This window comes from Pangasianodon hypophthalmus, chromosome 13, assembly GCF_027358585.1.
Source record: "Pangasianodon hypophthalmus isolate fPanHyp1 chromosome 13, fPanHyp1.pri, whole genome shotgun sequence".
Classification (NCBI taxonomy): Eukaryota; Metazoa; Chordata; class Actinopteri; order Siluriformes; family Pangasiidae; genus Pangasianodon; species Pangasianodon hypophthalmus.
In genome coordinates this window covers 532,822-549,701 of record NC_069722.1, presented here as the reverse complement: position 1 = coordinate 549,701, position 16,880 = coordinate 532,822, and the positions used below count along the sequence as shown (strand labels likewise).

General features: G+C 41.2%; 1 protein-coding gene across 2 annotated transcripts; it reads right to left on the bottom strand.

Moving 5' to 3' along the window:
- Window positions 1–8,783: 8,783 nt before the first annotated feature.
- Window positions 8,784–16,596, bottom strand: LOC117598976 (uncharacterized). Of its 2 annotated transcripts, XM_053239264.1 has the most exons (6): window positions 15,975–16,596; window positions 15,453–15,502; window positions 15,137–15,234; window positions 9,706–15,010; window positions 9,400–9,490; window positions 8,784–9,099 (listed from the first exon to the last, which is right to left on the bottom strand). In XM_053239264.1, the coding sequence occupies exons 3-6, from the start codon at window positions 15,163–15,165 to the stop codon at window positions 8,975–8,977; spliced, it is 5,550 nt and encodes a 1,849-aa protein (XP_053095239.1). In that variant the 5' UTR covers window positions 15,166–15,234; window positions 15,453–15,502; window positions 15,975–16,596; the 3' UTR covers window positions 8,784–8,974. The 2 variants fall into 2 exon arrangements, with proteins under 2 accessions (XP_053095239.1, XP_053095238.1); XM_053239263.1 differs by lacking the exons at window positions 15,453–15,502; window positions 15,975–16,596 and having other exon boundaries at window positions 15,137–15,372.
- Window positions 16,597–16,880: the final 284 nt, after the last annotated feature.

Below are 16,880 nucleotides of genomic sequence, written 5' to 3'. Positions count from 1 at the left end.
ACAAGGCAGTTAACCTGCTCAATATCACACATTTCCTTACATTTAAATCAGGAGCTAGAAATAGTGCAGAATCCTGAATATTAAATCTTCAAGATATTGATCATTTACTTTCTTTGTTTTAAATATTTCAAAATTCTAAAAACTGTTTATTTCCAATTTTAAATGAAAAAATCACACATTTTCAGTGTGGCCTGGCACTGCACCCCACTGTGTATATATATATATATCTGTCTCCCTCTCTGTATCCTCATAAAGGTCTGCTAAAATCCACAACTATCTCTCTCTCTCTCTCTCTCTCTCTCTCTGTTCATCTCTCTCTCTGTCTCTGTTCCTCACTCTGTCTCTCTCTCTCTGTCTGTCTGTCTGTCTTTCTGTCTGTCTCGGTCTCTCTCTCTCTCTCTCTGTCTGTTTCTCTGTCTGTTCATCTCTCTCTGTCTGTCTCTCTATGTCTGTTCATCTCTCTCTCTCTCTCTCTCTCTCTCTCTCTGTGCTGTTTTGTGCCCCAGGCTAAACAGTGGCTCGTCCTCCCTCCATCTCTCTCTCTCTCTCTGCTCTCCTCTCTCCAGCCCTGTCACTTTCAATCTCTCCAAACAAGCAGACACACAGCCTGAGGGGAAGAACAAGAGAGAGAGAGAGAGAGAGAGAGAGAGAGAGAGAGAGAGGAGGATGTAGAGGGAAAGAATGAGATGATGGAGGTAAAGAAGAAAAACAGGTGCTGGCTTTTAAAGTTTTGTCTTTTACATAAATTACACTCTTACACAAATAATGGTTCCTCAGGTGTCTTCGAGTGATTAAAAGATTCTAGTTTCCTAAAAGGAGGTCTACTTCTTCTCTGAAAGTGGAACTTCCTGTTGTAGGGTTCCCCACGGACCCTTTAAGGGATAAAGGCTGCTTAATTGGTGTTTTATGATAAATATGAGGAGTGTGGTTTATCCGCCTGCTATTTCCATTTAGCTCCTTAAAGGGTTTGTGGTTTATCTCATGGTGGATTCCAACCAGAACCCATGAAGTCTACGTCAACATTAATCTGGATAAATGTGAATAATGTGAAATGTGAATTTTTCTCTACGCTTTGGCCTTTTTCTCCGCACTGAGACGGCAGTTTCGTCCAGTGAATACGGAGCTTTTCGAAAACATACTCCCAAGTGGATAAATTTCAAAATGCCATTTTCACGTTGTAGTGTGGACTGAGAAACCGAGATATTCAAAAACATTGATGTGTTTTTAGTCATGTGATGCAGTCATGTGACCCATTCAACTCAAAACAAACAACTTTATAATCTTGGGTTACCCACAGCAACAACTCCACCACCTCTTCGTCTATCTGTTTAAAAAACTCGCTGCTTTTCCTCGACATCGCCGCATCATTTCAAAGAGACGGAAAGTAAACAAACGCCTGAAGGAAATGAAGCAGGCCAAAGCTTCTTACGTTTTTACACATGCGCCATGTAGAGATGTGAGTGTTTTCGGATGTTTCAGTGTGGACGAGTAATTTTTGGAAACCGTTTGAAAACGCCAGTGTAGACGGAGAGCGTTTTAAAATGAAAATACTGTTTTCAGATCGATCCGGATTAATGTGTACCTAACCTTAGGAAGTTAAGAACTCCTTAACTATCCAATCAAATCTTCACAGCAATTTTGGTGTATGCCACACAAGCCCTCCAGCGCCACCAACAGGGCGAAGTAGTACATACGTTTATGATAATAGCTCTGCAACGGAATGTCATAGAGATGTTATTCCACTTTCCTCCGAGTTTAACAGACACCGTGATGTTCATTTCTGCCATATTGGATTTTCCGCCATTTAAATTTTTTTTAAAAAAACTTTGTTTCTCTTCTTCTCCTACAGACTTTGCTCCAGCATCACCAAATCCGATCAAGCGTCAAGAAATTTAGTCTAAATTCACCTCTAGGTGGCACTAGAATTCACAAATTCATAAAACTATTCATAACATTTGGCCTGCTCAAAATTAAATCAAGGTTCTTGTTTGTAATGGTTCCCTTGAAGGTGTGGAATGTTGCTGATCTATCAAGTTTTTCATTTCTGAAACAGGAAGTCAGCCATTTTGAATTTTAAGAAAAACATTTTTTTTTTGCTTCTTCTGCCTGTAAGTTTTTCCAATCATAACCAAATTTGGCATGCAGCATCGTGAGACCAGACGGAAAGAAAGTTGTTTCTGTGATTTTTGATATACAGGACAATTCATATATAAAGCTCAGACAAATCTGATGGCGAAGTCGCCAGACAGAAGTGAGGGCGTATCTCAGCAACCCTGAGACATATTTTGACCAAATATTTTATTTGAACAAGATCCTAGGGGTCTCCAAGAAGTTTTCTCTAATTTCACCTCTAGGTGGTGCTATAGTTTGCAAATGTAAAACTGCTCATAACATTTGAACCATTTGGCATCAAATCAAGCTTGTTTGTGCTGATTCTCTTGAAGAAGCTGTTGATCTTTTCACTGTGGCCTATATCTGACATTAGTCTGAACAGATCACGCTCCTAAACTGACCCACAAGCGCAAAGGGACAATGTGTCACGTGATGCGTTCAAGCTCGCTGTAAAAAGGGCACGTTATTCAGCCACTTCTTTGGTTCACGTCCTTGGTTTCTTTATATTTTGCTTTTAAACTTTGAACTTTCCTTTGGCACTGCAGCCAGGTTCTCCTATAGCCGCATTCGGCCATTTCTTTTGAGATCTCTTCAAACATGGAGCAGTTGCGATCAAAATGTCAGATTCAGTGTGGTTTTTGCTGTTCACTTGCCATCCAAGTAACAAATCTGTGTCACATTTGAAGAAAAAGATGGATCTGGGCCACTTTTGTCTACTGTGTGAACGTAGCCTTGAGTTCGACACTGACCTTTTTCCACCTCTGGCTCCAGCGAGTCACGGCTCCGTGCATCGTTTGTTCGTTCCTGCATGGCTCTGTGCAGCCAGATTTTTGTGCCTGATGTCCCCACACTCAAAACATTGCATGCTTTCAGTGCTGGTGAAGAAGAGTGTAACTGCTGTCTCCATGTTTGCACATAAAGTTCACCTTCAGTGTCTCATCAGAACTGCTGAGAAACATAAAATCTTGTCTCTGAAAAGACGTGATTCACTACAGTGTTTTTACAGTCCAAAATGGAACATTGACATTGTTATTTAGCTACAGCTGAATCAATAAGGTGTTAACATCCAGGCTGTAAAGTCTAAAAAGGAGGGTTTTTCAGTGATGAAGTTTTTGATTAGTGACAGGATAGAGTTTTTGATTCAATGGAAAACGGGAAAAGGTCTAGATCACAAGTATGGGAACATTTAAGTATGGGAACATTTCCGCCTTGATAGTCCAAATAAGGTGCAGTGTATGATATGCAACATCTATCATATTCTAACATAATACATCTCAGTGCTTCAACACCAATGTTCCATTATTATGTTCCAGGTAACACATTATTAAAATATAATAAAATATAAGAACCCTACTAACATAATGTCATTTATATTTTAAAAGTGCATGTTACATTCATGTGATTGTGTTTTTACGCACACAGGTGTGTAAATATTTAGCTCTAGCTGCCACTTCTGTACCGTGTGAGTGTGTTTTTTTTTTCAAAAGCTGGGGATGTCATAAGTTAAAAAAAAGCATGTTTTATTGTCCATTGTGTGTCAGTGTAGAGCTGAGGGTCAAATGCGTCGAGTCATTTTTCCTTCCAGTGTGTCACTGATTCAAAAGCTTCGTTTCTGCCCATCACTGACTCCATGCTGTTTCTCACTATCACCCACTCTCAGCTATCATATAACAGTTATATAACTCATAACTTCACTGTTTATTTAAAGGAAAGAGAAGAAAAAGATCATAACATTTAAAACTCCAGAGAAAGAGAGAGAGGAGAGAGAGAGAGAGAGAGAGAACCAGAGAGAGAGAGAGAGAGAGTGAGTGGACAGAGAGACAGAGAGAGAGAGAGAGAGAGAGAGAGTGAGTGAGTGAGTGTACAGAGAGACAGAGAGAGAGAGAGAGAGAGAGAGAGTGAGTGTACAGAGAGACAGAGAGAGAGAGAGAGAGTGAGTGAGTGAGTGTACAGAGAGACAGAGAGAGGAGAGAGAGAGAGAGATGTGAGTGGACAGAGAGACAGAGAGAGAGAGAGAGAGAGAGTGAGTGAGTGAGTGTACAGAGAGACAGAGAGAGAGAGAGAGAGAGAGAGAGTGAGTGTACAGAGAGACAGAGAGAGAGAGAGAGAGAGATGAGTGAGTGAGTGAGTGTACAGAGAGACAGAGAGAGAGAGAGAGAGAGAGAGAGAGAGAGTGAGTGAGTGAGTGAGTGTACAGAGAGACAGAGAGAGAGAGAGAGAGAGAGAGTGAGTGTACAGAGAGACAGAGAGAGAGAGAGAGAGAGAGAGAGTGAGTGAGTGAGTGTACAGAGAGACAGAGAGGAGAGAGAGAGAGAGAGAGTGAGTGTACAGAGAGACTAGAGAGAGAGAGAGAGTGAGTGAGTGAGTGTACAGAGAGACAGAGAGAGAGAGAGAGAGAGAGTGAGTGTACAGAGAGAGAGAGAGAGAGAGAGTGAGTGAGTGAGTGTACAGAGAGACAGAGAGAGAGTGAGTGTACAGAGAGAGAGAGAGAGAGAGAGTGAGTGAGTGAGTGTACAGAGAGACAGAGAGAGAGAGAGAGAGAGAGAGAGAGAGAGAGAGAGTGAGTGAGTGAGTGTACAGAGAGACAGAGAGAGAGAGAGAGTGAGTGTACAGAGAGACAGAGAGAGAGAGAGAGAGAGAGAGAGAGAGAGTGAGTGTACAGAGAGAGAGAGAGAGAGAGTGAGTGTACAGAGAGAGAGAGAGAGAGAGAGAGTGTACAGAGAGAGAGAGAGAGAGTGTACAGAGAGAGAGAGAGTGAGTGTACAGAGAGAGATCTGTTTGTTGTGAGCTTCATCTTACACTCTTGTGTGTGTTCTTTAATGAAAATGAATCCAGGAGAAGGAGTCTCCGGATGGGAATAACGTAGCGTGCATCCTCACACTTCCTCCGTACCAGCGCAGAGGATACGGCAAATTTCTCATCGCGTTCAGTAGGTTTCAGCTCCGGACCGTTTCTGCATTTCATCTGTTTTTATTATTTACATTCTGTATGTTTCTCGTGTCTGTCATGTGCTCACTGAACATCATCATGCACTGACTCTCTGCCACCTCGTTGGGGCGCCATAACTTTTGCACTAATATCATAAAAGTAACATTTCAGTCATTAATAAAAGTGTGTGTGTTCTGTATGTGTTTTGTTTGTGTGTATGTATGTGTTGTGTGTGTGTTTTTTGTGTTTTGTGTGTTTGTTCTATAGACCTGACTAATTCTACAAAACAAAAAATACAGCTCAAGAGGATAAAATATATACATACGTAGAAAAAAAGAAAAAAAATCTAGATTTTTTTTTTGTTTTAATAAACATTTTGAAGTAGAAGTCTGTCTTTGTCGCATACATCAGCGGTTCTCAAACTGTTTCAGCGTGAGGTCCCCCAAAGAAACTTCATGACACTAAACAATCTCAAACTTACAATTTTAATTAAACCAAAAATATATTAAATTATACAATGCTGGAACATCAGATCTGCCTTATTTCTCTGATGTTTGATCACACAGTATTTATGATAAATTCTTTTAAATTTTTATTTCATAAAATGGAACAATCATCATTATCATGAAACTGTTTTGACAGTTAGTTGTAAATTGTACTGTGTTAAAACCGATACTTTCAGAAATTTTTGTTTTAGAAAAGTGCAACAAAAGTGAATAATAATGTACATTAATTTACTATTTCCATAATAGATGAATATTAAACATTTAATTTACATATATTTATTCAGAATTTGCTTTAAGCCCATTATGCTTTGATGTGGTAATAAAATAAGCTTTTTTAAGCACTGTAGTAAAATGTCAGTGGTTTTATTTGCAAATGTTTTTTTTTTTTTTTTGGTGCCATGAAAGAAATTAAAAAATGTCTCCTCAAAAAAAATATAATTTAAAAGAAATCATGCAATGCAGGACTATCAATGTAATAACAACTACTGTACAAAAGCGCACAGTCTGTGTGCACAGGGTGTGATTGGTGACACACAAACGCTCAAGTCATGGGGTCTTTCTCTGGAAAAAATCCTCACTTTCATTTGCATGCTCCGGATGAACTGTTGTGAGATGTCGATTGAGTTTACATAGTTTCAGCTCTTCAACAAAAATCTGCCATCACTACCGTATATTCCATGGAGCCATATTTTATGTACGAGTCGTCAAATTTTTTGCAATTTTGTTTTCTTCACGCTCTTCTGCATTAATTTTCTCAACTAAGAGACTACATCCTCTATCTAAAAACTTAACCATTTTCAAAGTCTTAGGTTTTTATCAGCGTGTGGCTAACAATATTGTACACTAATATATCAAGGATGTCTCTGCTTGGTGACGTTTCAGCTTAGTGTGCTGTGTTTAAGTGATTTAATTTATTAATATTTATATAATATCATAGTTCAAAGGTTGACAATCCTGCCTTACATACAGGTAAAATTAATTTTTAAAAAAATAATGTTGTAGGATTTCTACACGGCCCCCTGGCGCCATGTGGTGGCCCCCGGTTTGAGAACCGCTGCATTACAGCACAGTGAAGCTGTGGTCAGAGCGCAGGATACAGCGACACCTCGAACCACTAAATCTACACACACTTAATAAATATTCACTAATAAACACAGTAAAATGCACAAATAGATGTAAAGTCATTCATAACTGTAGAAAGTGAATTCAAAATGTGTAGAATAAAAGACAAAGATAAAAAAAAGTATACAAAATACAAAAAAAACATATTTTATTATTTATTTATTGTAATCCAATACACACAAAGCCCTTTGTATTTTAGCACATGTTTATTTATTTTCTTGTTAGTTTTTAAACCATCAGACCTATGTTTTTATTTTTGTTTTTTATTTGTTTTAGTTCTTTGTTTTGGGTGGGTTTAGGGTTATTTTGTTTGTTTGTTTTGGGTGGGTTTAGGGTTATTTTGTTTGTTTGTTTTGGGTGGGTTTACGTTTTTGTTTTTTTCGAGTGGGTTTACTTTTTTGATTGTTTGTTTCTCTGTTTTGGGTGGGTTTACTTTTTTTTGTGTGTGGGTTTAAGTTTTTTTTTTTTTTTTTTGATGAGTTTACGTTTTTGTTTTTTTTATGTTTTGGGTGGGTTTACTTTTTTTTTTTTTTTTAACTTTTTTAATTTTTTTGGGTGGGTTTACTTTTTTTTTTTGGGTGGGTTTACTTTTTAAATTTTTTTTTGGTGGGTTTTACGTTTTTTTGTTTGTTTTTATGTTTTGGGTGGGTTTACTTTTTTTTTTTTTTTGGGTGAGTTTACTTTTTAATTTTCTTTGGGTGGGTTTATCTTTTTTTTGGGTAGGTTTACTTTTTTTTGGTTAGGTTTACTTTTTTTTGGGTGGGTTTACTTTTTTTGTTTTTTCTTGGGTGGGTTTACTTTATTTTTTTGGGTGGGTTTAATTTTTTGTTTGTTCGTTTGTTTGTTTTTGGTGGGTTTACTTTTTGGGTTTTTTTTGGCGGGTTTACATTCTTTTTGTTTTTTTTTCTGTGGGTTTACTTTTTTATTTGTTCGTTTGTTTTTGGTGGGTTTACTTTTTTTTGGGCGGGTTTACGTTTTTTTTTTTTTTGGGTGGGTTTATTTTTTTTGGGGGGGTAGGTTTACTTGTTTTTGTGTTTTTGGGTGTTTTTTTTTTTTGGTGGGTTTTAAATTTTTTTGTTTGTTTTTATTTTTTGGGTGAGTTTACTTTAAAAAATTTTTTTGGGTGGGTTTACTTTTAAATTTTTTTTTGGGTGGGTTTACCTTTTTTTGGGTGGGTTTACTTTTTTAATTTTTTTTGGGTGGGTTTACTTTTTAAATTTTTTTTTGGGTGGGTTTACTTTTTTTGGGTGGGTTTACTTCTTTAATTTTTTTTTTTTTTGGGTGGGTTTACTTTTAAATTTTTTTTGGGTGGGTTTACTTTTTTAATTGTTTTTGGGTGGGTTTACTTTTTTTAATTTTTTTTGGGTGGGTTTACTTTTTACATTTTTTTTTGGGTGGGTTTACTTTTTTTGGGTGGGTTTACTTCTTTAATTTTTTTTTTTTTGGGTGGGTTTACTTTAAAAAATTTTTTTGGGTGGGTTTACTTTTTGATTTTTTTGGGTGGGTTTACTTTTAAATTTTTTTTTTTTGGGTGGGTTTACTTTTTACATTTTTTTTGGATGGGTTTCCTTTTTTTTTTGGGCGGGTTTACTTTTTTAATTTTTTTTTTTTTGGGTGGGTTTACTTTTTAAATTTTTTTTGGGTGGGTTTACTTTTTAAATTTTTTTTGGGTGGGTTTACTTTTTAAATTTTTTTTGGGTGGGTTTACTTTTAAATTTTTTTTGGGTGGGTTTACTTTTTAAATTTTTTTTGGGTGGGTTTACTTTTAAATTTTTTTGGGTGGGTTTACTTTTAAATTTTTTTTGGGTGGGTTTACTTTTAAATTTTTTTTGGGTGGGTTTACTTTTTGATTTTTTTGGGTGGGTTTACTTTTTTTTTGGGTGGGTTTATTTTTTTTTTTTTGGTGGGTTTACTTTTTTAATTTTTTTTGGGTGGGTTTACTTTTAAATTTTTTTTTTTTTTTGGGTGGGTTTACTTTAAAAAATTTTTTTGGGTGGGTTTACTTTTTTAATTTTTTTTTTTTTTGGGTGGGTTTACTTTTTTAATTTTTTTTGGGTGGGTTTACTTTTTTTTTTTTTTGGGTGGGTTTACTTTTTTAATTTTTTTTGGGTGGGTTTACTCTTTTTTTAATGTTTTGGGTGGGTTTACTTTTTTAATTTTTTTTGGGTGGGTTTACTCTTTTTTTAATGTTTTGGGTGGGTTTACTTTTTGGGTTTTTTTGGGCGGGTTTACGTTTTTTTTGTTTTAGATTATTTATGTTTGTTTCTCGGTTAACGGTCACCGGGCTCAGGCCGACGCTGACGAGTTTACGGAGCGGTTTCAGAGTTGAAGCAGCCGGTGAAGGACTTGGAGATGTTGGAGAAGATCCTGCCCAGCCTTCTGCGAGCGTTCTTGAAGACCGACCCCGAGACCTTCGATTCTCTGTGTGAAGCTGGAAACAGGAGAAGAAGCAGAGTTACAGCAAAACCACAAAAACTGCTCTTTCAGCTCATTATCAGGACACACGGTGCAGGAACCGATACAAACTCAAACTCTTAAACATGATCATCACGCTCTTTAAAAATCATCAGCTCACGTCGTAAATAAACAGGATCATTAGAATCATTTATTCTTATTTAAATTACAGAATTCAGAGTAGTAAAAAAAAATACAAATACGCGTTATACACTAAAAAGACACGCGGCGTAAACGTGGTCAAAAATCGCAGCTTCATTTCGTTTTAAAGACTTACAGTTGTGAAGATTTGCGGAGGTGGAAGGGGTCGGCTGGTCATCGCTCGTCAGAGGAACTCTGCTCCGCTTCTTCTTCGACTTCTTGGGACACTGAGAGTTGTGAAGATAAAAAGATAAATCAGGAAGCAGAAATGGACGTCTGAGACGACTAATCCCCTTAAAGAACGTGATTAATGCTGTAAATCGAGCGACTGATGTTAAATAAACCCTTCAATTATCAATAACTACAAATAAAATCCACACAAAACTCAAAAACCTGAACTCAAAACCACAGGAGAACATTTAGGGGGAAAAGTCCTGCATACCTTAACGCCACGTCTGATCATGCTCCCGTTCCTCCTCAGAATGAAGTGAAATCCGAGCCTCTTCTTCTTCTCCTGATCCTCAGCTGCTGGAAGTGAGGAACAACCATCGCTTGCAGGAACGTTTCCGTTCCGGCCGGGTCGATTCTGCTGATCAGTGGCGTTCAGGTGTTCCCGAGTCTCCTCCACGGCTGCCTCCTCGATTTCACGTGCGAGCGCCGTAGCAAATGGACAACCGGTCGATTTGGCCACAAAGCTGCTTTCCTGAGCTTCGTCTCCTGCGCTCGGCCCGGCGTTTAGCGCATTCTGCACTACAGCCTTGATGGACTCCTCTGTAAACGTGTAAACGCACTCAGAAGGAAACCGGTTGGAGCGTAACATGTTGTTCCCTCTCCCTGGACCAGAATCTGATGAACACTGGCCAACATCTCCTGCCCTATCCACGTTCCTCAGGAGGAGATTTGCTATTACATCCGTTATAGCACGTGATCGTTGATGTATCATCTCCTCCAGAGAAAGATCCTCCAGCTCGGTTAGTTCATGAACCGTGCCATCCTCGCTGATGTAGATGGGAGTGACACGATCCTGATCCCTCTCTGACTGTGCTGACGCGTCTGTCCTTTCATCGTCAGCAACACGTTTAGAGAAGGAAGTGAAGAAATTCTTCAGCTGGTTGCGCACCACAGTGAAAAGGTGCAGAGGAGCGAATGAACTCCTCTGGACTGAAGGCCTCGACTTCCTGTCTGCGTCTATAAACTGCTGCACAGTGGAGCTAACAGTTCGGGAAATCTCAGAAGCGGTAGAAACGACCTGCAGATTTAACGCGGACGCCACTTTCCTGAGCTGCGCTTCCGTGTGGCGTTCCTTTGGGAATTGTGAAGGCAGGAGAGGACAGGATTCCACTATTCGGAAGATGATGTCACTCACACGCCTGGTGGATTTGGTGTGGAAATAGGCGTGATCGTTCTTCACCACAGGTGGAGCTGTCAACTCACTCCTTAACAAATCAATGACTTCAGTAATGACCCTGTTGGTGCACAGGTCCAGGTCCACCTTCTCCTCCACCCTCTCCTCGTGTGTGGGAAAGCTCAGAGCTTTAGATGCCTTGGAGAAAAATGCCTGAAGGAGACTTCGCACTTTTCTCAACACGTTCCTTGGTTTTTTGACAGATTCTGCTTCTCTGACGTCAAAGAAGCAGGACAAGGCATCGAGAGCGTCAGAGCTCTTAGTCTTCTCTTTCACAGACTCGTCACATTCGTATAAAACCCTGACGAGCGAATCTGCGGTACTGACGGCACTCTGCACGTCTTCTAACGAGCATCTCGAGGAGTCTGCTGTTGACAACCTTCTGAGCAGCATCTCACTCACCACCTGAGTGGCTTTATTGAGAAGCTGATTAGACCTCAGAGGGACAGAACTGCTCACCTCACAGGTCTTTTTTACCTCGGAAACAATCCGCTGATCGGATTTACGCGGCTGCAAGAACGCAGACCGTCTGCGCCGAGACGCTTTAGAAGAGCTGGACTTGGCCAGCAGCTCGTCACGCAGAAATAAATCTGCGTTCTTCGCAATCAGCTCCTCAGTGAAGCTGTCAATAACAGCCTGCAGGTTTGGAGCTTCACTGATGGACACGAGGCTCTTAGCATCAGTCACTGCTGCTGCTGCTGCGTTCTTCAGGCACGAGCACGACTGTCTGCTTTTATCTCTGACTCCAATAAGACTTCGGAGCTTCGCGAAAACGTCCGAGTTCTTTGAGTAGGAAGCTGAGCGAGCATCAGCATCACTCATCTGAGCTTCCGATCCCTTTTCCATTAGTCCGATCTCACTAGCAATTCCACTGATCACCCTGTTCACGATCTCAGCAGTGACTTGAAAAAGATCTACTGATACTGTTGGTGACGATTCTGTGCTGGAACACAAATCTTTCCTACTTCCATCCTCGCTGATGTAGATGGGAGTGACACGATCCTCATCCCTCTCTGACTGTGCTGACGCGTCTGTCCTTTCATCGTCAGCAACACGTTTAGAGAAAGAAGTGAAGAAATTCTTCAGCTGGTTGCGCACCACAGTGAAAAGGTGCAGAGGAGCGAATGAACTCCTCTGGACTGAAGGCCTCGACTTCCTGTCTGCGTCTATAAACTGCTGCACAGTGGAGCTGACAGTTCGGGAAATCTCAGAAGCTGTAGAAACGACCTGCAGATTTAACGCGGACGCCACTTTCCTGAGATGCGCTTCCGTGTGGCGTTCCTTTGGGAATTGTGAAAGCAGCAGAGGACAGGATTCCACTATTCGGAAGATGATGTCACTCACACGCCTGGTGGATTTGGTGTGGAAATAGGCGTGATCGTTCTTCACCACAGGTGGAGCTGTCAACTCACTCCTTAACAAATCAATGACTTCGGTAATGACCCTGTTGGTGCACAGGTCCAGGTCCACCTTCTCCTCCACCCTCTCCTCGTGTGTGGGAAAGCTCAGAGCTTTAGATGCCTTGGAGAAAAATGCCTGAAGGAGACTTCGCACTCTTCTCAACACGTTCCTTGGTTTTTTGGCAGATTCTGCTTCTCTGACGTCAAAGAAGCAGGACAAGGCATCGAGAGCGTCAGAGCTCTTAGTCTTCTCTTTCACAGACTCGTCACATTCGTATAAAACCCTGACGAGCGAATCTGCGGTACTGACGGCACTCTGCACGTCTTCTAACGAGCATCTCGAGGAGTCTGCTGTTGACAACCTTCTGAGCAGCATCTCACTCACCACCTGAGTGGCTTTATTGAGAAGCTGATTAGACCTCAGAGGGACAGAACTGCTCACCTCACAGGTCTTTTTTACCTCGGAAACAATCCGCTGATCGGATTTACGCGGCTGCAAGAACGCAGACCGTCTGCGCCGAGACGCTTTAGAAGAGCTGGACTTGGCCAGCAGCTCGTCACGCAGAAATAAATCTGCGTTCTTCGCAATCAGCTCCTCAGTGAAGCTGTCAATAACAGCCTGCAAGTTTGGAGCTTCGCTGATGGACACGAGGCTCTTAGCATCAGTCACTGCTGCTGCTGCTGCGTTCTTCAGGCACGAGCACGACTGTCTCCTTTCATCCCTGACTCCAATAAGACTTCGGAGCTTCGCGAAAACGTCGGAGAAGTTCTTTGAGTAGGAAGCTGAGTGAGCATCAGCATCACTCATCTGAGCTTTTCCTACCCGAGCTTCCGATCCGTTTTCCATGTCGGCTATTCCGATCTCACTAGCAATTCCACTGATCACCCTGTTCACGATCTCAGCAGTGACTTGAACAAGATCTACTGATACTGTTGGTGACGATTCTGTGCTGGAACACAAATCTTTCCTACTTCCATCCTCGCTGATGTAGATGGGAGTGACATGATCCTCATCCCTCTCTGTCTGTGCTGACGCGTCTGTCCTTTCATCTTCAGCAACACGTTTAGAGAAAGAAGTGAAGAAATTCTTCAGCTGGTTGCGCACCACAGTGAAAAGGTGCAGAGGAGCGAATGAACTCCTCTGGACTGAAGGCCTCGACTTCCTGTCTGCGTCTATAAACTGCTGCACAGTGGAGCTGACAGTTCGGGAAATCTCAGAAGCGGTAGAAACGACCTGCAGATTTAAAGCGGACGCCACTTTCCTGAGCTGCGCTTCCGTGTGGCGTTCCTTTGGAAATTGTGAAGGCAGGAGAGGACAGGATTCCACTATTCGGAAGATGATGTCACTCACACGCCTGGTGGATTTGGTGTGGAAATAGGCGTGATCGTTCTTCACCACAGGTGGAGCTGTCAACTCACTCCTTAACAAATCAATGACTTCAGTAATGACCCTGTTGGTGCACAGGTCCAGGTCCACCTTCTCCTCCACCCTCTCCTCGTGTGTGGGAAAGCTCAGAGCTTTAGATGCCTTGGAGAAAAATGCCTGAAGGAGACTTCGCACTCTTCTCAACACATTCCTTGGTTTTTTGGCAGATTCTGCTTCTCTGACGTCAAAGAAGCAGGACAAGGCATCGAGAGCGTCAGAGCTCTTAGTCTCCTCTTTCACAGACTCGTCACATTCGTATAAAACCCTGACGAGCGAATCTGCGGTACTGACGGCACTCTGCACGTCTTCTAACGAGCATCTCGAGGAGTCTGCTGTTGACAACCTTCTGAGCAGCATCTCACTCACCACCTGAGTGGCTTTATTGAGAAGCTGATTAGACCTCAGAGGGACAGAACTGCTCACCTCACAGGTCTTTTTTACCTCGGAAACAATCCGCTGATCGGATTTACGCGGCTGCAAGAACGCAGACCGTCTGCGCCGAGACGCTTTAGAAGAGCTGGACTTGGCCAGCAGCTCGTCACGCAGAAATAAATCTGCGTTCTTCGCAATCAGCTCCTCAGTGAAGCTGTCAATAACAGCCTGCAGGTTTGGAGCTTCGCTGATGGACACCAGGCTCTTAGCATCAGTCACTGCTGCTGCGTTCTTCAGGCACGAGCACGACTGTCTCCTTTCATCTCTGACTCCAATAAGACTTCGGAGCTTCGCGAAAACATCCGAGTTCTTTGAGTAGGAAGCTGAGCGAGCATCAGCATCACTCATCTGAGCTTTTCCTACCCGAGCTTCCGATCCGTTTTCCATGTCGGCTATTCCGATCTCGCTAGCAATTCCACTGATCACCCTGTTCACGATCTCAGCAGTGACTTGTTCCAGATCTACTGACGCCGTCGGTGACGACTCTGTGCTGGAACACGAATCTTTCCCACTCGATAAACCTGTGGAAATGTGTGAACGTAACCGCTTCTCTGGGATATCACTCTCAACCTGAGTGACTTTATCAAGGAACCGCTCATCAGCGGCAGATTCCAAGAACAACTTCCTTTTCTCGGAAATTGCTTGCTTCTGTCCAGAGGCGAACATTCCTTGGTCCTTCTGGTGAGACTTTAGCGACATTCCTGAAGTTTTCTCTCCTTCAGGTCTGTCGAAATCATCAGACTGATACAGAATCACAAGCTTGTCAGATATCTCATTAGTGTGTGACCTGCTGAGATCGGACTTTAGCGACTTTCCTAAAGTTTTATCTCCTTCACTTCTGTCAAAATTGTCAGATTGATAAAGAGTCAAGATGTTTTTACATATCTCGCTAGTGCCTGCGCCGCTGACGTCATCTCGCTGTGAGGTCTGATCTTCTGCGGGTGATGAAGCATTCTCAGAAGACGTCGCCCTTGTTCGTTCCACCCTTCCTCCTGCTGCCAGGATTCTCCGGATCAGCTGCAGCATCACAGCTTTTATCTGAATGATGAGCATCTGAATGAAATAATTCGTATCCGGCTGTAATCTTTATACACACACAGGAAAGAGAGAACATTAACGGGAATTATTAACGTAAAACAGCATTTAGTCAAGTGTAAATGAAATGAATAGGATGTTACTGATAGTCAGAAATCAGTAAAAATGAACAGACCCAACACACTGATGAAAACCAAAGTCCATAATGTCCCTGAAACACTTCAGTCTCTGGTCAGATGTGGAGTTCTGAGTCCTTCTCTTCTTCTCACTCAACTGTACAGAGCACATGGAGTTCACAGCAGTTTCAGTGCTTTAACTTTAGCATTTTGATCATCAAAGTTCAAATTAAATCCTAGCAGAGTCTTTAATAACTACAACAGCGAGCATAAATATTAGCACCCCTCCTGTTTCAGCCCCAGAACCAAATGAATCCCTGACAACATCCTGTTCATGTTCAAACTGATTCACTGATTCACATGAACTCGACTCACCTTTGAATCACTTGGATATGAATCCAGTCGTTTCTCTCGTGTCGCTTTCTCTATAAAAACACAAACAGGTCGTTAATTAAAGCAGATTGTGTAAAAACTCTTCAGCTGTAAGAAAGTGGAAAAGCCAGAATAAGGAAGTGCGCAGTAAAAGCTGAACAGCGGGCGGATTTGTGTTCAGAAGCGATTCATCAGTGACTCTTTTTAACGCAGTGAACTAAAGCATGTGCGAGCCGCACACATCAGTGAAAGTGTAAAGTGTAATCCTCAGTCCTACAGCAAAGGGATCAGAATAAAGTCAGTGTTCAGGAGCGGCTTCGTTACACGCCATGTTTAAACTCAGGCCTGGATTCATCTCAGCTCATCTTTCACCCCTTTCACACCAACAAGTCTGGCTTTTTAATCACCTCCATAATTATTCATCCATCATCATCAACAACAACAACAACAACAATAATAATAGTAATAATAATTATAATAGTAATAGTAATAATAGTAATAATAGTAAGGGTTAGAGGAGCTCACCTGGCGTGTGGTCTGTAAAATACAGAATCTGAACTAAACACCTGAAATCAGGGTTTTTGTCTCTTCTCCTCCTGTGACGCCACAGCCCCCTCTTGTGACGTCACAGTCCCCCATCTCTTACGGCTTTACGTTCTAAATTCTAAAAGATGATGATGATGATGATGATGATTTTTTTTTCTCCTCTTCAGTGAATTAAACAGAATAAACTTAAAGACTTGTTTGGATGTGTTTATTTTTCTCTCTCTATCTGCAGCAGATGAAGCGCATCATCATCATCATCATCTTCATCATCATGTGATCATTTCATGCTTCTGTGTAAAGCGTTAATTAATTCCGCTTTAGCTAAAGCTGCATTTTCCTTTTTTATAACTGAGCCGTATCGGAGGCGGGCCCAGTGTCAATCATTTGGCGCGGGAGCCAATCACGTTACTGCTTTGTTGCAGCATCAGCCAATCACGTAGCAGCTCCACTGTGTCCTGTGCAGCTCAGTGCTGCTGAAGCGCGAGACGGTTTATTGCTGCAGGGACGCTGTTAACAACAAACTTTATATTAGCTTTAAAATCATCAAATCACTTTAATAAAACGTGAGAAAATAAATTAAGTAAAATGGAAGCAAAATGAAATAATCAAATCTTATTTCAGTGTTGTGGTGATATTGTGTAAATAGAGCAGAATGTGTTCGTGTCCGCCATTTTGTCTCTCACACTGACCTGATTTAACAGCAGCAGCTTAGCATCATTAGCATTTTAATATTATTTCATTATTATAAAAAAAATTTTAAATGTAAAAACTGATTTTTATGTATGAAAATGTTTTAATTTAATGTTTTTTCTTATTATTTCTCTCAGATTATTCTCAGAGCTCCAGTCGGTTATAATTGTTGGTGATATAAATGTGGTATTTCCT